The 22,625-nt window shown below is 45.8% G+C and overlaps 7 protein-coding genes across 7 annotated transcripts; 5 read left to right on the top strand and 2 right to left on the bottom strand.

Moving 5' to 3' along the window:
- The first annotated feature begins 675 nt into the window (after positions 1 to 675).
- Positions 676 to 1,836, top strand: TrAFT101_006691 (uncharacterized protein). Its single transcript, XM_024911025.2, has 2 exons — positions 676 to 992; positions 1,067 to 1,836. The coding sequence occupies exons 1-2, from the start codon at positions 926 to 928 to the stop codon at positions 1,594 to 1,596; spliced, it is 597 nt and encodes a 198-aa protein (XP_024758347.1). The 5' UTR covers positions 676 to 925; the 3' UTR covers positions 1,597 to 1,836.
- A 637-nt stretch (positions 1,837 to 2,473) lies between these two features.
- TrAFT101_006690 (uncharacterized protein) lies at positions 2,474 to 5,087 on the top strand (the record flags this gene model as incomplete). Its single annotated transcript, XM_066127849.1, has 4 exons — positions 2,474 to 3,377; positions 3,479 to 4,579; positions 4,640 to 4,704; positions 4,770 to 5,087. The coding sequence occupies 4 exons, from the start codon at positions 2,474 to 2,476 to the stop codon at positions 5,085 to 5,087; spliced, it is 2,388 nt and encodes a 795-aa protein (XP_065983962.1).
- Positions 5,088 to 6,240: 1,153 nt separating this feature from the next.
- Positions 6,241 to 7,955, top strand: TrAFT101_006689 (uncharacterized protein; the record flags this gene model as incomplete). The annotated part of the gene is made up of 3 exons (XM_024902012.2): positions 6,241 to 6,376; positions 6,456 to 7,552; positions 7,611 to 7,955. 3 exons carry the CDS (start codon positions 6,241 to 6,243, stop codon positions 7,953 to 7,955), a joined length of 1,578 nt encoding a protein of 525 aa, XP_024758345.1.
- Positions 7,956 to 9,038: 1,083 nt separating this feature from the next.
- Positions 9,039 to 9,702, top strand: TrAFT101_006688 (uncharacterized protein; the record flags this gene model as incomplete). Its single annotated transcript, XM_024898698.2, has 2 exons — positions 9,039 to 9,348; positions 9,458 to 9,702. The coding sequence occupies 2 exons, from the start codon at positions 9,039 to 9,041 to the stop codon at positions 9,700 to 9,702; spliced, it is 555 nt and encodes a 184-aa protein (XP_024758344.2).
- Positions 9,703 to 10,672: 970 nt separating this feature from the next.
- Positions 10,673 to 16,460, bottom strand: TrAFT101_006686 (uncharacterized protein; the record flags this gene model as incomplete). The annotated part of the gene is made up of 3 exons (XM_066127848.1): positions 15,910 to 16,460; positions 15,352 to 15,842; positions 10,673 to 15,297 (listed from the first exon to the last, which is right to left on the bottom strand). Exons 1-3 carry the CDS (start codon positions 16,017 to 16,019, stop codon positions 10,673 to 10,675), a joined length of 5,226 nt encoding a protein of 1,741 aa, XP_065983961.1. The 5' UTR covers positions 16,020 to 16,460.
- A 1,147-nt stretch (positions 16,461 to 17,607) lies between these two features.
- TrAFT101_006685 (uncharacterized protein) lies at positions 17,608 to 18,594 on the bottom strand (the record flags this gene model as incomplete). The annotated part of the gene is made up of 3 exons (XM_024906885.2): positions 17,608 to 17,715; positions 17,768 to 18,426; positions 18,489 to 18,594. 3 exons carry the CDS (start codon positions 18,592 to 18,594, stop codon positions 17,608 to 17,610), a joined length of 873 nt encoding a protein of 290 aa, XP_024758341.2.
- Positions 18,595 to 20,401: 1,807 nt separating this feature from the next.
- Positions 20,402 to 21,836, top strand: TrAFT101_006684 (uncharacterized protein). Its single transcript, XM_024911024.2, has one exon. It carries the CDS (start codon positions 20,716 to 20,718, stop codon positions 21,409 to 21,411), a length of 696 nt encoding a protein of 231 aa, XP_024758340.2. The 5' UTR covers positions 20,402 to 20,715; the 3' UTR covers positions 21,412 to 21,836.
- Positions 21,837 to 22,625: the final 789 nt, after the last annotated feature.

The raw sequence follows: 22,625 nt of genomic DNA, 5'->3' as shown, positions 1-22,625 counted from the left end.
CAACAGAAGTGCTGAAGCCTACGTTGCTGAGTGCTGTAGTGTATGCCTCTCTCGCTTGAGTATCTTGTTCGTAAAATACCTAGTACTTAATGAATACGTGTCATATACTCTTAGAGATATATGTAACTACTAAATTGAATAAAAAAAAGTAGAGAAAAGAAAAGCATAACGGAAACTATTTAATAAGGTATCGAAGCTTGATAGCGGTGGCTTTGACACTTGTGTCGGTGGTATAATTTGCTATACTTTTGCTAATTCGCCAATATGATGCGGGTGATGTAAAAAGAGACAGGGTTTTGCTCTCTTTGCTCGCGTATTATGATACTACTAGATTGTATTTTGTAGCAAGCTCTTTTATCACCTATTGACCCTCTTTGCTTTTCTGCTATGCAGAATTGAGAGGGGCACCCTATAGCGCTGGTTAAATGATCGCGTGAGCTGGTTTAAGACTTCGACATAGAAACAAGCTACCAAACCAGACGAAAACAATCACATGAACTACTGAAAACACCTTTAATTAACAACAACACTATTTGTAAATAAAATAATCCAACATCTATAAACTAGATCATCCATATCCATACAAGTGACTTCACACCGGGATTGGCGGGTCTACGTTCGCCCGAAGCTCTGTAATGCCCCTGTAGGTTGTTCCGGCACGGCGCCGGCTCTGGCCTCGGCGCCATCAGGCCATCCGCCTTCTAGATCCTCACGTCACTCCATCAACGCTTCCGAGCTTTGCGATTCCAGCAGTGACACCTTGCGACGAGCACAGCCCGCATAGCCGCGTCACCGCCAGAAGATCATCGATTCTAGTGCTATTCTCTTCTCTTCCTTTACCCCCCACATACTGGCGGACATTTTGTGGAAAGGCGCCGCTCCAACAGCGGGAGCTGTGGGTGGCCCTAAGAAGCCGAAGCCCATAATGTCGCAACCTCCCGGATTGCCTCGCCTTTCGCCCCAGTTTTGCTTTTCAACCGGCACGCTGCGAGGTATGTGATACAAGCCATCTATCTGATAAAACATGTAATGCGACTTGGGGACTGTGCGTGCTAACATGATTTAGATTTCTTGCGCCTGTCTCGATCATCAATAGACGATTCCATTACACAGAATCTAAATGCCCTGGTAACGCCATCTCGGGCGGGCTTCGATCCCGGATCGACATCCACACGGACTCCGAAATCGTTTGCCGAGCAGATCAACCCCGAAGCATGCCAGTCGTTCAAGGATAAGGTGCTGTTTCCCTCATGGAAGGCGAGGGCCGAAGTGCTTCGGTATTGCGGCATCGTAGCCACCAGCCCGGATCCAGACGACCCAGAGGCTGCCATTCTTGAACTGGAGAAGCAGCGCGATCGCGAGCGGATTGTCGACGAAAGGCTAGATCCCTACTCGGGACGGTTCTTCCCCCGAGAAGCTCGTACTCAGTCACTTGCTCTCTTGATGCGACAGGAACGGGCTGTGGAAAACATTGTGCGCAGCAGAACTTGGGATGTCATACAGGCTAGGTGCGGTGCTTCTGCTCAGACCTGGGAAGACGCCATGAGCAAATGGGAGGCAGCACAGAAGCCGGGTCAAAGCGAAGATGGCCGATGACCGAGTAAGCCGGACGACAAGATATCAAAAGTCACGACGAGGTAACGCCGTCGTCAGGAAACAGCATATATGGCTTTGAATGTGAAAATGGACATGTGGATACGAAAAGAAAGATGCCACAACTGTATATAACAACTTGTACTATTAGTGTAGCTGCGCTCTCTCTGTGCAGCCTGAACATATATATATCTACCCTTTTCTCTTGTATTAGTTTTACAGCTATTGAATAGTAAGATTGCTAGATTAAAAGTCCATGAGGTAGTTATGCATTTAATCCTCTGTTTCTTTTTCTTCTCTCTTCTCTTCTTCCTGGTTTTCAACGTGACATTAGAATCAATTGCTTCAATCTCAACCAAAGAATATGCATGGAAACAAGCCCATCCCCGGATACTCTTCTCCGAATGCCATGGAAGCACAGCTACCCCACCAGGAGCTGCGTCGTCAATTCGGAGCCTTGGTGGGGTCCCCTGTTTTAGGCTTTGGTCAAGTGGCAGAACCCGACTCCGAGGTGTAGCCGACACCATCTTCCTGCGCCGATTTCTGGTCTCCAATTACACCTGCTCGACTCTCTGGCAGAAACACGCAGCGAAGCTCGAGAAAGTTGTTGACGAGGGGCGAATTTCAACCTGTTTGGAATCCCATTTCTTGCATTGTCAATTTGGGAGTTGGCGGTTTGCTACTGAGGCCGACTAGTGCCACGCGACAAGGAGCCCTCTGGAGTGTCTCGAACACCTTTCTTTCATCGTCGACGACAGCTTGGCCCGACCTAACAAGCGACATCGATTTCTACCGAGTTGGATAAATTTGGCCTGCTATCGAAGCAAAATACCGACCTCTTGAACCGTACATATTCCAGCACTTGCACAAATCCGCCACGATGCCTCAACCACTGGCGCCGAAAGAAGCGGCGCAGTTCCGAACCATCATTCGTAGCTTTGAGGACAAGCAGTACAAACGTGGCTTGAAGACGGCCGATCTTATCCTCAAGAAATACCCTCGCCATGGAGACACCATGGCCATGAAGGCGTTGATTCTCAACAGCCAAGGAAAGCCCGACGAGGCGTTTCCTCTGGCAAAGGAGGCCCTGACGGTCGATATGAAGTCTCACATTTGCTGGCATGTCTACGGACTCCTATATCGATCGGTCAAGAATTTCGAGGAGGCCATCAAGGCATACAAGTTTGCTCTTAAGCTTGACCCTTCCTCTGCTCAGATCCAGCGAGACCTTGCCATTCTACAAGTGCACGTTCGAGACTACCAGGGATACATCCAGAGCCGGACGGCTATGCTCCAGGCGAGACCCCAAATCCGCTCCAGCTGGACTGCGTTGGCAATTGCCCACCACTTGGCTGGTAACCTTACGGAGGCGGAAAATGTTCTGACCACATATGAGGGAACGCTCAAGTCGGCCCCCTCTCGGTTCGATGGCGAGCATTCCGAGGCAGTCATGTACAAGAACTCCATCATTGCCGAGCAAGGTGATTTCCAGCGGGCACTGGACCATCTGGAGAGTGATGCAAAGCACAACCTGGATCGTTTGGCGGTGCTGGAATGCCGTGCGGACTATCTCTCCAAGTTGGGTCGGAAGGAGGACGCTGTCCAGGCTTACCGACTTCTTATTGAGCGCAACCCGGAGCACATTGACTATTACGAGAAGCTGGAACAGGCCCTGGAGATTTCCCAGGAGGATGTGGCTGCACGAAAGGCCATTTACGATGAATACGCTGCCAAGTTCCCTCGCTGTGATATTGCCCGACGTGTCCCTCTCGACTTTCTCAGCGGTAAGTAGCAATGAAGGCTCTTTTTATATCAAAAGAAGGCCCAAAAATGATCACTAGATGGAATTGTTAAACAGCATTCTAATATCAATTACTACTCATAGGAGACGAGTTTCGGCAAGCCGCAGAGTCCTATGTGGCTCTTATGCTAAACAAAGGAGTCCCGTCTCTTTTTGCTAACTTGAAACACCTGTACTCTGATTCATTCAAGAAGGATACCCTGAGAGAGATTGTCGAAAAGTATCTTGCGTCCCAGGACATTGACTCTGAGAGCAAAGACAAAGGAGAGGCTGCTGGACTATACTACCTGGCTCAACACTACAACTACCACCTGAGTCGCGACTTGGCAAAAGCTGATGAGTATGTCGATCGCGCCATTGAGAAGGATCCCAAGAGTGTCGACTTCCACATGACAAAGGCCAGGATATTGAAGCATACCGGCAATATCAAGGAAGCGGCAGAGATGATGGACAAGGCCAGAAAACTTGACCTCAAGGATCGATACATCAACAGCAAGTGTGCCAAATATCAGCTGCGAAATGGCGAGAACGAGAAAGCCCTCAAGACTGTCGGCCTCTTTACGCGAGCTGAGACTGTGGGTGGCCCCTTGGCGGATCTCCTAGAAATGCAGTGCATTTGGTATTTGACGGAAGACGGAGAGGCTTACGCCAGACGGGGCAACCTTGGCCTCGCTCTGAAGCGATTCCACGCCCTGAACAACATTTTCGATGTTTGGCAGGATGACCAGTTTGATTTCCACAGCTTTTCACTGAGAAAGGGGCAAATCCGAGCTTACATTGACATGATTCGCTGGGAAGATCACTTCCGTGACCACCCAGTTTACTCAAGAGTTGCTCTTGATGCTATCAACCTTTATCTCGCCATGGCAGACAAGCCAGCTGCCAATGGAACTAACGGAGCAGACGAAGAAGATGCTCTCGAGAAGAAGAAGGCGGCCAAGAAGGCCAAGAAGGAACTGCAGCGTCTTGAGAGAGAAGAGGCAGAGAGGCAAGCTAAGCAAGACCCCAACAAGGGCGGCCAAGCAGCCGATGCCAAGAAGAAGGACGAAGACCCTCTTGGCTTGACCTTGGCGGCGACAACTGACCCGCTAGGTGAGGCGATGAAGTTCCTGGGACCAATGCTGCAAGCAGGTCCGAAGAATATCGATGCCCAGATCGCTGGATTTGAGGTTTACATCCGCCGCAGTAAGTGACTGTCTTTTAAGCCCTGGCATCTTTTATAGATTACTAACGACTACATTGCAGAGAAATATGTTCTTGCTCTGCAGTGCCTAAACCGATCTCTGGCAATCGATGCCGAAAACCCCAGGGTACACGAACAAGTCATCGCTTTCCGAAAGTTGCTCAACAACCCCCATCAGACCTCGCGCCCAAGGTTCTTGAAGCGCTGAAAGCAGAATTCACCGCCGTCGAGGCCGCGACGGATCTGACAAAGTATAACCAAGATTTCCAAGAAAAGCACCAGGCTAGCCCTCTCCACGTGCTCTCCGCCGTCAAGGCCAGGCTGACACTGGGCGCGGATCTTGCAAAGTGCGAAAAGGAAGTCCACGGCCTCATTGAGCACGCAAGTGCGACATTCACAGATGCTATTGCGGCACTGGAAACCCTTAAGAGCTGGAGAAGCGCAGAGATAGAGTCGTTCAGAAAGGCAGCTCTCACAAAGTGGCCCAACGTTACGAGATTATCGGAGTAAAAAAAAAAAAAGTAATAAATGTACATGTTGCTATTCGAGAGACAGGAGAGAAAAGAGAACTGGAGATCGAGGGAACCGTCGGATAGAGACAGTTTATGGGGGGGAAGAAGAATGGAATTTAGCTTGTCTAACAGGGCTGGGCTCGCTTCATATTTACGCATCTTCATATGTTTATCGGTAGAGAGCCTGTTTGATTGGCTTTTTCTACAGGTAGATATGGTTTACTTCTTTTCGGGGAGTTTTCTTTTCTTTTTGTGAAAAGGAGGGAGGGTTGGATGCGTCATACAAAAGTTGGTAGGCATTTGTTGGCTTGAATTTATCGATGATGGGCGATGAATCATTTGAATGTTTGCACCTCTTGATGCTGAAATGAGATTGAGTCGAGTGAGATGAGAGCGCATTGGCAGTGAGCTGATCCGAGCGCTGATGGAGCTCTGCGGTTGAAGCTCTCACCAGCTTGATATTGCGTGTGATATGCTTGGACCAGGAGTAGGCGGTGGAATGTGACTGTAGATACTCGCTTTAACAATAAGAGACAAGCAGAACAAACACCGCCAATCTCATTGTCAAGCCAGAATCCTTTTTTAGTTAATGCAGCGACAATTTCTTAGACCTCTCTCGCATGAAGCAAGGTACATACATACGAGCTCTGGTGGTATATAGGTATGTAAGCCATGCAAACGGGCAGCTATTTTCGGAACAGAGACCCGACTGGGCGCGGTGGAGCGCTGTGGAGCGCTGCAAGCTCTCACTGGCTTGGCCTTGCTTAGCGACCTGCACAGTCCACTGCTTATCCCCTTATCGGAGCTGCTAGGCCACCTGCCGCGGCTTAGCTAGCGACTTTCATCACCAACTGCAATGCTTCTGAGTGCCGCGAAGGGGGTCCGATGTTGAACTTTGTCTCCCTTCCAGCTGTCATTCCTTACGCCAATTTCTCACGCTCGCTGACGATTTATTTAATTCTTCTTACTCCTCCTCCACGGGGCTTTTATTCTTGTCCCCTTTTCATTTCCTACTCTTGACTTTTCATCGCGCCGTCTGTTCCCTTGTCCGGAGACGTCCGCTTAGTTAGTCGCCTGTTCTCGCTTCAATTTCCAACCCTGGAACGCTTCGGGTGCCTCGGCCGCCGAAGTTTGAGATTTGATTTCTCCCAATGCAGGACGCCGTACGACTCGCGAATATGGACGACGGAGCCAAAGTGATGGATCATTCGACGGCAATTGGAATGCGCCTGAGCCTTGGGGGTAACAAGACGCTGACGATTGGCGAGAAGGACCTTGTTCTATTCGGTATGCAGATACTGGGGAGAGTGTCGCGGTTATGAGGTGCATCGCATTGCAGTGGTGGCTGACGATTGATTCGAAACAGATCCGGATGGCAGCAAACACAAATCATCCGGCGGCAAGCCATCTGCCGGCAGGCAGCTCATTGATGATCTCTGCTGCCTCAACTGCTTCCCGAGCCGGAGCTCAGATGGCAAGGGGAAGCACACGATTCCGCTATACAACGTTCTATGGGCTGAGGTGCGCGGTAATGCTCTGGTTGTGGAATATGCCGCACCACGCAAGTCGTCGCTGAAGTTGCAGCATTGGACATTTACTATCCCGAACCCTGAAGTTGAAGGCGATGGCCCGTCGCCTGAGCTGTTTGTGTCAGCGCTCATCTCGGCCGCGTATGGCGACGCGAAGTCACGGAAGCGAGCATATGTGCTCATCAACCCCAATTCAGGCCCTGGAGGAGCTCTGAACAAATGGAACAAGTTTGTCAAGCCGCTGTTCGAAGCTGCCAGGATGGAGCTTGACGTGGTGACTTTGACGAGGGGCGGAGAGGCGACAGAGCTTTCGGAAAAGGCAAATATCGAAAAGTATGACACTATCATGGCCTTGTCGGGTGATGGAACGCCATTCGAAATCTTCAATGGACTGGGCCGACGACCTGATGCTGCCAAGGCGTTAGCCAAAATTGCCGTGAGCCACATTCCCTGCGGATCTGGCAACGCATTCTCGTTGAATTGCAATGGAAGCAATGATACTGGAATATCGGCTTTGTCGGTCATCAAGGGCGTGGTTATGCCTTTGGATCTCGTGTCCATCACACAGGGCGAAAAGCGCACCCTTTCATTCCTGTCCCAGTCTCTAGGAATCATTGCTGAGAGCGATCTGGCGACGGAAAATCTGCGATGGATGGGCAGTAAGCGCTTCGAGGTTGGCCTGGTGACGCGCGTCTTGAAGAAGAAGTGCTACCCGTTCGACTTGTCGGTCAAGTTGGAAATCGACGGCAAAGAGATGATCAAACAGCACTACAAGAAATATGCCGTTGATCCTAGTCTCTTGAGCGTGGATGCTGAAGCAGAGGCAGGCGCAGAGGGCTTGCCCGAACTCAAGTACGGCACTGTCCGAGATGAGATTCCTGCTGACTGGGAGACTGCTTCATATGATAATATTGGAACATTTTATGTTGGAAACGTACGTATTCAGAGCACCTTGGCAGTTGAAAATGTAATATGGCTAACGCATTATCTAGATGGCTTACATGTCGCCCGACGCCAACTTCTTCTCTGCTGCCGTGCCTACTGACGGGCTTCTGGACATGGTCTTGATCAGAGCGGATATCTCGCCAATGGCCGTCACCCAAGCGTTGCTCGCCGTCGAGTCTGGCAAATTCTTTGACAACCGCAATGTAACCTACAAGAAAATCTCGGCGTACCGCATCACGCCGAGGGACCAAGACGACGGCTACATCAGCATCGACGGAGAGCGCATCCCATTCGAAGCGTTCCAGGCTGAGATCCACCGAGGTCTCGGACGTGTCCTCTCGAAGAGGGGAGTGTATGAGGCTGCAGGGCCTGCCGGATGGGAGAAGGCGTAGGGAGCATTCTGCCGGATGGTTGGATAAAGTGGGTTATATGCCTGTTTTTTTTGTTGGAAAAATACATGACAGCGCAAAGAAGGGTTTTTGGACGAGGATACACTCTTTGGCGAAAATAATTCAGCGAGAGAAATTTGGGATGTTGACAAGTATTGTGCGAATTTGAGTAAGCGGACAAGGCCATTAATGGAGATGGATGGGAAGGCCTCGGATACCCTCATTTTTTATTTTTCTTACTTTTTTTCCCCCATCTGCTGGATGTGCAGGAATGGATAGTATACCCGGTTTGGAGAGCAAGTGTGCTCTTAAACTATATAAAGTGGTACAAACAGTTTTGTTGTAAAGCGTCTTAGAAGCGGATTCAATACTATGATATAATTGAGAAGTTTTTTTTTTGTTGAAATATGTGCCTATAATATCCTTTTGCGCTTTACTTATAGATGTAAGTTTTGGTCTCAAAGCCGTTCTCGTATTTCGTATGGAGAATTCTTGGTGGATGGACCCTGTGGCTGCGAAGATTCAAGCCCCTTGAGCAATTAGCTCTATTAGGCACCTCGATGGCGTTCAAATAGTCCTTTTCCTTTCTTTTGTTTTGTAAGAGAAAAGTGTTGAATAGTATTACGCGTAATGCAATAGTAGGAGTCAGGCAGCAGAGGCAGTAGAGGTACTAAAGGTAGCAGAAGTAAAAGTATAAAGAGAAGTAGTTTGCGTGTGGGTAGAGACAATTAATTAAGGGAATCACACTTATGAGATGATGTTTTTCAGAGTATCATGTACCCATTTGTTCAAAGATCGATGGTGTAATTGAAGGTATTGTGAAGAACCCCCTAATTCTAATAGCAGTGGCGTATCTAATTCCTCTCGGTGAAATCAGTTGACTCATCGTGGGGTGAGTTTAATCAGTGGTATTCAACGCAAATAAGTGGAATAAGGGCCGTGGGGCACTGGTATTGCGTGAATATAAAAGGAGTGTTGGACCATTCACTTCGGAAAGCACCTTGCCTATTCTTTTCAACACATTCTCACAAGTCATAATTGATCAAACATCAAGAATCAGCTCAATAAATCACCAAAGAAGTCAAAATGAAAGCCTCAGTCGTCTTCGCCATGGTATCTGCCATGATGGCTTCTTCTTCTTCTGCCATGCCTGCCCCCATGAAGAACTATACCAACGCTACTCTTCCCTACATGCCGCTCGGCGTCGCCGTTGAAGCGCGAGGAGAAACTGAAAATGGCATGCCCGCTTGCTCTGTTACGTGTATCCAGAATGCTATCAAAAAGATGACAGACTGCGATGTGACGGATTATGCTTGCGCTTGCATGCATCACGGCAAGATCTCGTCCGCTGCGTCGGGGTGTGTTGTGGGATCTTGCGGCCTCAGGAAGGCACTGAGTATGAACTATCTTTCTATTCCTCTTTCTCCTTTCTTCTCTTTCTTTCTTTGTTTCTTCTCTCTTTACGTTTTCATAACTTGGATGAACTTGCTAACATGTTTCTGTAGAAGTTGTAGCACCAGCTGTTAAAAAACTGTGCAAAGAAGAAGCACAGAAGAATGAGGAGAAGGAGGGAGAAAAGGAGAAAAGGCAATTAGTGGTACTTGATGAGGACGAATATCAAGGCGTCGAAAATATGGATGAGTATGCTGGCGAAGATGACGATGAGGATGAAGACGACGAAGATGAAGAAGAAGATGAAAAAGAAGCTGAAGAATGCGGCGACAAGGTTGAGGGTAAAAAAGAAACTTAGAGTAATGGGTCTCTTCTTGAGGACTGGTGGGCAGACTGTTTGGATCGATTTGTTTGTGTTTTGTGTTTACATGAATGTTGTCTAGTACTACTCCTTTAATGTTTAATTTACCTGGGTAGTTGAATGGTAATGATATTTATAGTACGTGAGCATATTAATGAGTGAGCAATCTGTTAGTCTGTCGCCACGCATTTGTTCATGAGTCAACCTTGGCGGCGGTCGAGCTTGAACTGTGATGGAGTCACAGCGGATGGTAAGAAAAGAGATAGCTTAAAGACTTATTTTTATGGCTTATCTACTGCGTAGACCGAACTTGCTGCAGGGACTGCCTCATGCGACTTCGCGATCCTAGGTATGATGTGGGAACTAAAGTATGTGGTGCGAAACACATTTGGTTACATTTTCCAAAGCACGGAGCCGACATGTATGATGGGCCGAGAGTGAAGAGCGTGGCATCGCCGAGTGAGGTGAGGGATGATAGGATATCAAAGTCTTGTTACGCTGGGAGGTAGCGGGAAGGAGATTTCACTAAGGGTATAGATAGAGAGTTTGAGAGAAGCATAATGTATTCTACAGGAGTTGACTTGAAAAAGACGATGTGGTAAACAGAGAGTTACAACGAAATTAAATACATGCAGACTATTTATGAGACATACATCGTCTATATGACAAGGTAAGAAGGCGTGCTGGTCAAGCTTATAGGCAATTTTGAGTAAAATATTTATACTTCAATTTACACTATGTACTGCTTCTACTACTTGTACCAGTATAATAGCAGAACCTCTTTTAAAAAATCAGTGTTCGTATTCCTATTTTGTGCCCATTTCCATTTTACGGTTCTGCCTTACCCTTGGCTACTCACATAGGTCTTTATCAGACTTATATAAATAGAACCGATGCTATCCACCTATTTTTAGGATACCTGGATAAATTAATATTCTCAAGTCGGGGGAATTGCAACATCGCATTTCTAGTCGCTCAATGGTTCCTGCAATCCAACATTCTTGCTTTCCAAGTCTTCCAATATTCTTTGGGTAGCCTCTGAGCCTGCCTCTGCACCTTTTTCCAACAATTTAGTAATAAATAGGCGATTTTCACTTGCCTCACAGAGCGCTAAATCCAGTGGTGTACTTCCTTTGCCGTTCTTAGCATTAATTTCGATCTCTGGACCAATAGCCAGGAGTTCGTCAAGCATTTTGCACTTAGTGCCTTCGTCGTTGTGACACTTCGTGAGGGTGTGTAATGGAGTCTCTCCCAGCTCATTCTTTTGTAATGCCGCTTTTATGGCAGACTTTTTATCATGCTCTATTAAAATCTTCACCATTGGAAGATCTCCACGATATAAAGCGTATTCTAATGGTGAGAAGTCAAAATCGTTGGGTAATCTCATGTTGGCTCCACTATCGAGCAAAATCTGTACAATGTCGCTGTATCCCATGCGAACAGCAATGTGCAGTGGAGTCTCATTCCTCGATCTCTCAACAGCATCAATGCTAGCACCAGCCTTTAACAGCAATGAAGTGATATTTTTGTTTCCGTGGAGGACAGCAAGATGCAATGCTGAGTATCCATCTTCATCTTCATCGTCCACGCTGGCTCCCTTGGCCAACAACTGCTGTAAAATATCTTTATTACCTCTTATGACAGCACCAAGCACTGGCGTGTATCCATCTCTCCGATCCGCATCGATTCGAGCGCCCATATTGAGTAATCGCTCCGAAGCATTCCAATCAGCCTCATAGATCGCAATCAGCAACGGTGTTTGTCCGTATTCATCAATTGCATTGATATCCAATGATTTTTGGTCAATTTCGACCAAGAAATTGAGGATTTCGAATAAACTGCCGAACTGTGCTGCTATATGCATCCCAGTTGCGCCGTCTTGTGCTTTGGCATTGGCATCAGCACCGGCTCGAAGCAATATCTTTGCAACCTCAAGCCCATCCTGCCCACGACTTAACGCAATGTGCAGCGGTGTTCTTCCATCTTCTGTCGCTACTTTGGCATTCGCACCTCCTTCTATTAACAGATTTATAGTTTCAATATCACCATCTTCTACTGATAAATAGAGTGGTGTACGACCTTCCATGTCCATAACATTCTTATTGGTTCCCTGTTTTAGAAGCAGCTTGAGAATTTCTTTTTGCTTGTGTTTTACTGCCACATGAAGCGGAGTTAGGCCATTTTTTGCAACCGTGTTGATCCTTGCTCCGGCTTGAATCAGTATCTGCACAGCGTCTTTCAATTTTCCTTTCACAGCGAGGTGCAGAGGCGTGCGAAGTTCATTGTCGCTGGTATTTATAGTTTCCGCATGATCTTCAGTAATGTACCGGAGTAATTTTCTGTGGTCGTATATTGCAGCAAGATGAAGAGGAGTCCAACCGAATCGATCCTTCAAACGGATATCGCCTTTCATTAGGCGAACCATCTTGACGTTTCCTTCGACTGCAGCCCAGTGAATCGGATGTCTCTCATTATGATCCACATGACGTCCACTCTTCCTAGTGTGCTTTTTGGGTCTTTGATTAACCCCTTCAATTAATTTTTGTAATATTTCGGTTTTCCCACTTTGAACAGCACAGTGCATTGGTGTGATTCCATCTTTTCCAGCAACCTCAATCGGAGTTTCATATTCAAGCAGCATTTTTACCATTTTTTCGTTGCCATAGAAGCAAGCATGGTGTAAAGGTGTCCATCCCATGAGATCTCGAGAGTTACGAGACTCGTCGCTCATTTGGTAGTTGCTATCTATGTTTATGCTGTCCGGGGTCAAGTTGGCGGCATAGTGCAGCAGTGACCAACCAAAGGCATCAGTCTTTTCAAATGCTTTGGAATTCTGAATATGCTCCAGCTTCCTTTTTTTAATGAATTTGAGATTCTCAGCAGCAATTTGGAAACTATCGGGGAACGATGTTGTGCTGCTATAACTGGGGCCGGCCAGTATGCTGACAGACACGGCGAGGAATCTGAGTTCGTCCGGAAAGATGGTCGAAAAGTAAGCCGAGCTTTGAAGATTATCACGAATGAATCTTTTTTTGAGTTTTTTAAATTGTGTTGTCAATTCTTGTTCGGCCCTTCTTTCAGACTTTTGAAGCTTTATTTCATGGTGTAATCTGTAAAGAAAACCGAGGCAAATAGCTATAGCTAGCGGGGAAGAAGATTCCTTTTTGAGATCAAAGAGCAGAGCTAAATCCAGAAGACGGATACAGGTGTCAACTAGTTTCTCCCATTGTTGTGAATGTTCATATTTATATGCTTCCCTTGTAATCTCGTCAATGATATTGTTGACATTCGTCAGCTTGTGTTCAAGGCTTAGAGGTATAATTAGATCAATGTAGATGTCCGACAGTGATCCAAATCCAATTTTCTCTAACCTTCTAGCCAGGTCAGAGATATCATCGCTCTTCAATTTCATTTGCTTCCACCCTCCAGTCATTGTGCTAGAAGATACTGGATGTGCGATCGATGCGCTTTCAATATCAACCTCGGGCATCTTTGCAACTGAACGCATGAATGAAAAAAATAAGTCTCGAGAGAAGAGCCTTTGCTGCTTGTCTTGGCATTCTAGAACGAGACATCCCTCAATGGGGTTGTTTTGGACTGGAGTCTTGCGGGCGTGTTCAGTTCTAAAGCCCACTACCGTGCAGTCAGATATGAGTTCAGCAAAGTCTTTCTCCGTGTATTTGAAAATTTTAGGAATATTTTCACGCATCCACCACTCAAAGTCCCTATTAAGGCGTTCTTTAGATTCACTTGGTCCATACACCCTCAAACTCCGTAGTCGACTAGTTTCGGAAAGGTCTGTCGATGAGGTTGAGTATAGCCATAGAGAGAGAATTGCCTCAATCTCCGCGTCGTCGACTCGCCATCCATTATCCTCACCCTTGGTAATAGTGATATAGATACTATCCTTAACATTCCTCATGGAGTCAGCCTCGTTAATCTTCGTGGGGTCAACCTCGACAGATTTCGTTGAATCAGCCATCTGTTTTTGTGTTACGTAGGTCGCTTGAATGCTCCATTCATACTTGTTTGGGGGCAGCCGAATCAAAAATGTGCTTGCAGCTGCTTCAATTGCTCTTGACAAAGAAATAGCCTCTTCTAGGACTGGGCTTCTCCATTTAGAAATAATTCCTAAATTCTTTCGTGCTAACATGATTTGATGAGGCAATGAATCTTTGATACTCCGATCGCTGTTTGGATCGTTGCCCGTATCGACAGCGTTTAAGGAATGGTATCTCTGCTCTCCTCCGGTGCAGATTTTCCATTTAGAAGACCAAGTATCTCCTGACTCATCAATTTCCTTGGGTGTATTGACCGACTTTTTATCAGAATTGATCCAATGTACTGCAGCAATATTTCCAAAGCTCAGAACAAACCAATCAAGCTCAAATTTCGGTTTCAAGGCCGTCCGATTAGGAGTTTTTCCTAGTCCGCGTCGGACTATTACCCGTAGTACGGTTACCACTATTGTAATACCAAGCTGTACAATTGATGCTGTCCAGTTTAGTCCCCGCATCCCAATGAATTGTGAGATGAATCCCACAAGAGAAATAAAAGAACCAACAACTGTGATGAAGTTTAATGGCCAATACAAGGGCTGCTTATTGGATTCATCCTCGCTTTCAGCAGAGATGCTGCTTTCTGAACTCATATTTTCTGCTTCGGGGTCATTCTGATTGACAGGTTTTGTTATGAAAGCCTTGAATTTTTGGTACAACTTTGACAGCTTGGCCAGATCCGTTCGAAGACGCCAGACAATAGGACTTTCGGATAGTCGATACAATACTTTCCGATATAGGTCTCTAATTTCCTTGCGATCATTCTCGATATTTTGCCGTCGAGATATAGTAAAATAATCTCGCTTGCTAGCTGGGTAGATTGCATAGGGCTTGAACTCTTGATCACTCACGGTGTGGCCCTTTTGCAACCAAACAACAAATATTTGATGCTTCCCCGTTTCGTAGTACGTTTCTATAGTGCTTTCGCCAACGACCCAGGAGCATATGAATAGGCCAAAAACTAGTAGTATAGTTCCTATCGCAGCACATGGAAATGCGTATTTAACTATGCTGTTGCCACCTTTCAGGAAACGGCTCTGAATAGGTTTGTGGTAAGTGATAATTCCAAAATATAATACAGCGCCAAGCTGTAGGATGATGGCAAGAGCGGCAGCAATATATATTTCTCTTCGGCCGGCTCGGTCGTGGCAATTGAGCAGTAGATTTGGTGCGCCATCATGTAAGTTATCCGTAATAATGGTTATCTCTATTTCTTGTGTTTGTTGTGAATTTGTAGACGAAGCGTTATTTGAAGAGGGTATGTGCGTGACATGATTGTCCGGTGTTTTCTTCTTCTTATTATTATCTGATGTATCTGAGACATTCGTCGTTGTTTTTCTATCTGATGTGCCTGAGGCATCAGTCAATGCTCTTTTATCTGATGTATCTGAAACATCCGTCGGTGTTTCTATATCTGGTATATTTGAGCGGGTGCCTCCCCGGCCAGAAATCATACAGATAGGTTTCAGCCTATCTAAAAGCAGTCTCCAATTTCTTTTGAGAAACTGCCCAAGGTAATTTGGACCAGTTTTTTCTAAGATATGGCTTAGTAAATGATAACAGCGCAAAAACGATCATTAATGCTCACCTATTCGCTGCAGCAGTGCTGTTGAATCTTTTCCACAGGATTCGGTTAACTGATTGTCCTGCTGATGCGTACCAGTAAAGCTATTCTCCATCTCTGTAACCGCTCCGGCATCATTCTCAATATCTTTTAGTGTCTTATATTGAATCTTGAATCCATTTTTAGCCAGAGTTGAGGGGTTAACATCGTTCGGGATTAAACAGATAAATTGATATATATCAGCCGATCCCGGGCATCTAACCACCCTATGGCCGTTCCAAAGCTCGCATGTTTCTTTTGACGTAGAGGACATCACTTCAACCTCTGCGGCAGCAAGATTTTCTCTTGCTCGTCCAATGAACGATTTTAACCATGTTGGCCCTGCTACTCTAATAGCGCTTACAACAGTGGTGATGGCTCCGATTGGAGCTACAGCCAACAGAATGCAGTCTGCTATGCCCATAGCTTGGCTCATGAATTGCATGACTACTCGCTCGCCAAATAGAGAAATGATTCTGTAGACGAACAATTTTTAGCTTAGATAATAGGTACAAAAAACCCAATATTTCAATAGGTACTTACGGCCCAAGATCAGAGGCGAGGTTATTTGCAAAATCATCACCGCCATCGGCAGATGCGCGACTCGCGAGCCACAGCATCAATAAAATTGAGAAAAAATCCCGCTGCGACATTTGGGAATGCTAAACGACTGACAAAGAAAAGAACGCGATTTAATCAAGCCGGAAAAAAGAGACTTGGAAAAATACTAGATGATGGTGATTAATGAATGGCACTATTAATGGAGCGGGCAGCTGAAGGGCGCCGTGGTGCTTGAAGAGAATAATAGGTACGGTTTACAAGTTTTAATTAATGATTATTAGATTATATACATTCATTTCGTACTATTCAATACTTTGCTTTTCCCAGTCGCACAAATTCAGCCGCACAAGGCATCGCCGAGCCTGATCCATCGGCCCCCATCTTCCCACCCTGCCTGCTCGCTTGCCGTAGTTCCCTGAGTTAATAGTATTTAACTCGTCTAATAGTGGTTAGAGGTATAGGAAATGCCAGTTTAATACTCCGTATCATTAAATCACTGATTAAACGCAGAGCTAGAAGCTTTTTGATGTTATAAATCCAAGTGTATATATACTCTAATACTGAGCTGTAGACGAGAACTTACTTGTGCTATTCGTACTACAATCGCATTTGGAAAGGCTTGCATGACGCTAGCGGGAGCCAGGGGTCTTAATGTGCACTCTATCTCTCCACGTAACACCAATATAAAGGGGTGTTACCAGGCTAGCCCTCCATTTGTAAACAACGAAATATTGACAAGCCTTTCTAGATCTTATGGATCATATACGGCAGATAAATAACCATGAATTCTAGCTCTATTTCTATATAAACGGCGAAATAATTGTCTTGATACAAAAATGATTCAAAAGTCAACATGGAGTGCGATCATGGATATTTTGGCCGGCATCTTTATCGTAGCCTTGTCGGTGGGCACTGTAGGTATCGGGCTGCACATTCATCCCCAATCTCTGCGCCGCATTTACCAGCACAGCTGAGAGACCTTGCACATCGGCGAATAACTTCGGTCATGTTGCCTAATAGGGCCCAAGGCATACCAGATTTATGCTGTCTTCTGGGTCTACCCAAGCTAGCTGCATGCGATGCTTTCTATGTCTCTGTCTTTCCTCTATCGCCTTTTTCTCTCCCCCTCCCCCCAAATGATACTACAGGTAGTAAATGATCACCGTGTTAAGTGTTTGAAATCGCTGGACGTTCTTGATTCTTACTTCATATTAAACCAAAAAAAAAAGTTCATTACTTTTCCTTCTTTCTGTGACTAAATACTTCCTCGGCCTCAACTTTGGGTTGGGTCTCAACGCAGACAGCGCTAGCACAGAAGACACCGAAATCCTGTTCCAACCAATTATAGTCTGTGTCTGTAGCAGGGTAAGCTGCTTGCATTAGACGTGGCCATCTCTACGTATCCGGGGCCGTATCCGTATTCCCTAGGAGCCCAGCCCGTCAGCATATGTGGGGCACAAGCATAATTTTGGAGTAGTTTTGATGAGAATCACAGATGCTGTTCTGGAAGAGGAATGTTGTGAAAGACACATAGTATTTCAGATATTCAACTACAGCGAGCCTCCCCCACCCCTTCACTTCTCCTTAGAAGCCGATAGTGAACCCTAGTCAAGACATTTAGTAGATACCTATTTCCTTCATATTCCAAATCTTTTTTTTAAAATAGACTTTGTCTTTTGCTTATAAGAAGTTTTGGAAGTTAACGGAAGAGAATCCAGCCAGACTAAGAACTGAAGTAATGTACGTAATATTGTAACCCTTAATAGGGAAAACCTCAGCTAGGAGATCCTAAACCAAGTCAGCCAAGCATTATTTGAAATGAGGGTCTTGCCAATCTTACCGCTGGATTCTTTATCATCTTTATCACAGTGTTACCTAAAATCTCTATCAAGTAGGGCTGAGAAAGAAGTGATGCTAACGCAAGCGTAAGGATAATAGGAGAATTATTGATCAAGAGAGGAGTTGGTGTGAAACCAAGGTTCGTCGGGAGTCTTTCATGCTCAATTACGCTGCGCACCCAGTCCAGCTTTGGGCTTCCCCCGAGACTTGCAATTAGTAATCCGTTATCCAAGGCGCCAAATGCAATAGAGCGAGCACCGCACTCTTGATTGGGGTTATGAGCAATGTCAAATAAATCTCTCGCTGTTCTGGCACCCCCGATAGCTTGAGGAGTGATAGCAGAGTAGTTTTTAAGAACTTGGAGAGGAACAGACCAAATGGTCTCGTTGAAGTCGTTATTGTCGCCGTCTCCAATATTTGCACGAGACAAGCTGCAGTCATGATCGATGAAGCCATGATTGGAAAGCTCATGTAAGTCAAATGAGGCAAGTGTATAAGATTTTAAGAGCTCTGCAACACCTACGGCAACTGAGAACTCTGGTGAGAGACACAAGCCTTCAAAGGTGCCTCGAACAATGTCGATGGCTGTAATATTCTTACCGCTGTGCGGCAAAAAGCCATGGTTGGCGAGAGAGTTGAGAGCCGGACAAGGACCACGTGCTTTAATCTCATGGTTAGATCATGAAAAGCGTTATTCAATATATATGCCAGCCATTACTCACAGTCACCTGGTCCAGGTGGTTGCCAGTCATCGAACCTGGGGTCAAGCGGATTGAAGATTGGTAGAGGAAGAAGCTGGGCGTATCCAATGCCACCCAAAAGGAACATCGACACTAGCACTGATAGTAGCTTCATTTCGATACAATTCAGTGGGAATAAATGACACGAGATATAACTTTTCTGTGTCTTGTCCGAACAAGTCGTGCTAATGGGATGTTCGACTATTTGTAGTCAAACGGCAAATGGTAAATTCATCGCATGGTACCTTCTAGATAACACTATACACCACATAGAGATAGAGCAAGGCATTATATAGAATACGCATATTGCATGGCCTATAGGGGCCTGTGCAGCTTGTTGATCATTGATGGGCGACAGCAAACATATAGTCGGCCCTATCATAAGTTTATTTCCAACCTCCCAAGTCAACTGTTATATATTGCGAACTTCATAAACATGGCTTTATAAAACCCATATGACGTAAAGACTACGCTACGACGAAAATATATTGAGGTTTTTGGCCCTGCATAGATATGAAGTCAGAAATATTTATCGGCTATTACTGCCGGTTGGTAATGTGGTGGTTGTAGGTGTAGTAGATCTGAACCAAAGAAAGAAAGAGACCCGACACTGATGGGAGAAGATCAGCATGATAAATGCTACATAGACGGTGTAGGCTCGGCTACGATCTATGTAGTGGATGGCGGTTTGCTGCAGGCTCTGATATATAGTCTTATTATGGCCATATGCAAAAGCACTATCCCAATAACAGTACTTTACCGACTCATCACAGACCAATGGTCTTAAATATGGATGATATTAGGCCGTAATTCTTTTGGCCAAATATGATTTGATGGTTCTTGAGTGACTTCTATTGCATCAATTGTTCTCTGTTGGTTAAATCAGACTCCACGCTACCTCTAGGAAGATCTACTACAGGAGAGGGGTAATTGTGGCAGGATTGTTGCGGTCGAAAAATTGTTTTAAGTATATAATTTAAAATATCATTTTTTGAATGCAAGTAAATCGGATAAGGTCAATCATATAGATAGATCCACAGCACTAACTAGACGGAGTAAGTATAGTATGTACTGTTCATTTTTTTCACAGATAAGTTAGTGCCAGACTTCCCATTGCTTCCAATTTTTTTTTACGTGTAAATTTGACTTGTTCGCAAATACTTAAACTTTATTATAAATTCATTCTATTTATGTATAACGTATGGTTGAATATATAATTCTAACTCAACAGTTTTGTTGTTTTAGTTGAATGGTTCGTTAGATGGACTGAGACACGAGATGTTCACGAAACCATGCTCGAGTAGACAGTGCTTGTGAGTGTTACCACCTTCACTAAGGCTATTTACTGAAGTCTCTACTCACTAGGCTGAATGTGACTTTTTAAGGTGTAACGTATTCTAAAAATGGAAAATGCATAATGACTAGAGAATTTAGTACTATCTTCAAGTGAGGAGCATTTGAGAAGTTCACAATGCAGCTGGTTGCGACTCACACGAACTCCACCCGGAGACCGCCGTTTCTAGCTTTTGACCAAGTGCATCAGCTAGTTATTTAATTCAAGAATTATGCTGGCTTCAAATGCGTGCATCCACGGCTCTGCTCTCACCAGAAGGCTGTTCTCCGTTAATGGCTACTTCTAGGTGTATAAGCCTGAGCGTCGTGTTATCATAGGAATTGTGCCTTGCAATGAAGACACAAGCATTGCCCTTTCCTAGAGCGATATGGCGAAGGTAGATAAGCTTAATCATTGACGGCCCGACCCGTTCCAAGGTATTGGTCAACTGTAGAGCCCTGTGGGTAACCCATGGTCTGAGTAGGTATTTTAGACTGTGCTCTAAGTCAGCAAGAGAGCCTAGTGGACCCGTCTAACAGTTGAAAACCACTGTTGCAGTCTTCAACGCATAGGAGTTCAAAAAGTTTGTGGCAATACACGGGAACAATAATCTGGACTGACCGTGGAAAATGTTTATACACTCTATAAATGAAGATCGATCAGTGCAAAAGCGTTGGTGAATCCCGATGAGGACATTCCTGGGGCATTTCCATTTTCCATCCTCGCATCCATCGCCGGCGTTTTCCTGTCCTGGCTACGCCGCTTCTCCTGATACTGTCTGTGTCTGGCGCAAAAGATCCTCCGCTCTCTCCCCCAAAAGACTACGACGGTGTTCTCCTCTCCTACGTCGCCGCCTGCTTCCTGCAACCTCCCCGCATGTCCTTCGCCAGCCTTCCCTTCGAGCTCCGCTCCTACATCTGGAGCTTAGCCGTGACTCCTCGCCGCATCACAAAGGTGCGCGCGAAGAAGGGCGGGAGCAGCTTCAGCAAGAAGCACATTCTCTACGAGACCACGTCAACGCCGCCCCCGGCACTCATGCATGTGTGCCGGGAGTCTCGTCAGCAAGCGCCCTACCAGCGTGCATTCACCGCGGGCACTGAGCCGCGCTGGACGTGGGTCAACTTCGAGGTCGACATTTTCTGCGTCTCGAGCCTCTATGCCATTGAGGCCATTCTCTCCCAACGATCCGAGGTCCAGCGGCTTCAGATTCGGACTGACGACCACTTTGAATGGTATAAGTCGGCTACCACTTATAATGGCCTGTCCATTCTCTCCGAACTGGAGAGCCTTAGGGAAATTCAGGTTGTACTGGAGCCTGGCGACTTGGCGTGGGGACACGTGTTCACGGACTGGGGCTTTGGCTGTCATAGAGACATCGTCACGTTCCTCGACGAGGGGTCCGGGCTCGTGCTCACTGGCCCTCAGCTGAAGATGGTGGAAGACTGGTGGATGGTGTTTTCGTTTGATAGCGAGGGAAACCCGCCCGACCCGGATAGACTCTCGGATGAGATTGAGCATGCCCTCGACGATTCTTGGCATATGACATTGGCACAAAGGCACGAGGTGGATTGAAAAAAGTATAAATTTGACAAATGTCTAGGAATATCAAGTATAAGAACAAGAAGCACATCAAGGGACCTTCTTAGGGGTCGCAGTGGGGGTTCATCCTCTGATCTGTCCACCGCACGCGTCGCTTAGGAACTTGACATAGTTGTCCGTAACGCCCTTCATCATCTTGTAAGCATAAGGGGTGGGAATCTCGCCATTAGGACAAGCAGTGCTCTTGGCTGCCTTGGAGTTCTCAGTGTAGAGGTATTTCGCAGTCTCTCGTGGCGCCGTGCGCAAGGGACACGGGGTTTTCGCCGCTGTCTCTGCCGAAAGGCGTCTTGGAGTTGCAATTCGGTTTGCTCTAGGGCCCCTCGAGCTGCAGACTCATTTGTTTTACATAGAAAAACGAAGAGATATTGAGCAAATATATTGTAAATGTATAAATCGAGATCATGTCTATATGTATAACTATGGTGAACAGCAAAAACTGTATGTCTTGACAACAAGGCTTACTTGACTGTCTCGTAAAGCTTTCCAGATAGACTGTGATCTTAAATCAAGAAGACAGAAAAGACCCCCAGCTGCATTCTCGCAAAAAATATATATAGCAAGCAGGATTTCAAATTATATGTAAGCTTAATAGAATTAAGGATTAACAGGTCCTTTAATTCAATGGCTTCATCGAGGCAACTAGTATTATCAGATTTACTAGGAGTCAATGAGAACGTAATTTATCACTAAACACATTAGTTGAATAGTTGATTCTTTCATTTTGAACGTCTTGATCAAAACCCGACATCTACCAGGAATGAGGCTCATTCCAACGATTAGCTCACCCTAATATACCAGATACGCATAATTCAGCCTCAGGAAACACAGCCCCTGCGAGAACGCCTACCCCGCCGCTACGGACTCAGCTGCAGCAGATCAAATCTGTGTGGTCGCGCCAAAATGCCGCCTAGTGTGTTGTTCAATTGGCTGCTATTGGCTATACGAGCTATCGAATCCTAAGCCACATCCTACGCCCTCTAAAATGTGCAGTCTCGCAGGCAATTTGATTTGAATGCGCTACTCCTTGATTAGGTAGATGTAGGCTGTTTGTCAACACTAAATGGTGGCCTCGGAAGCTGAGTTGAATACAACTCAAAATACTGCGAAATCTTTTTAATATATGTATTGATAATTCATTTACTACACTGCTCTTGTCTATATAAAACTGAGCGTCTGATTGTTACATT

Source organism: Trichoderma asperellum, chromosome 4 (genome assembly GCF_020647865.1).
Source record: "Trichoderma asperellum chromosome 4, complete sequence".
In the NCBI taxonomy this organism is placed as follows: Eukaryota; Fungi; Ascomycota; class Sordariomycetes; order Hypocreales; family Hypocreaceae; genus Trichoderma; species Trichoderma asperellum.
Note: the sequence above shows the minus strand (reverse complement) of the source record. Positions and strands in the feature narration are given on the sequence as shown.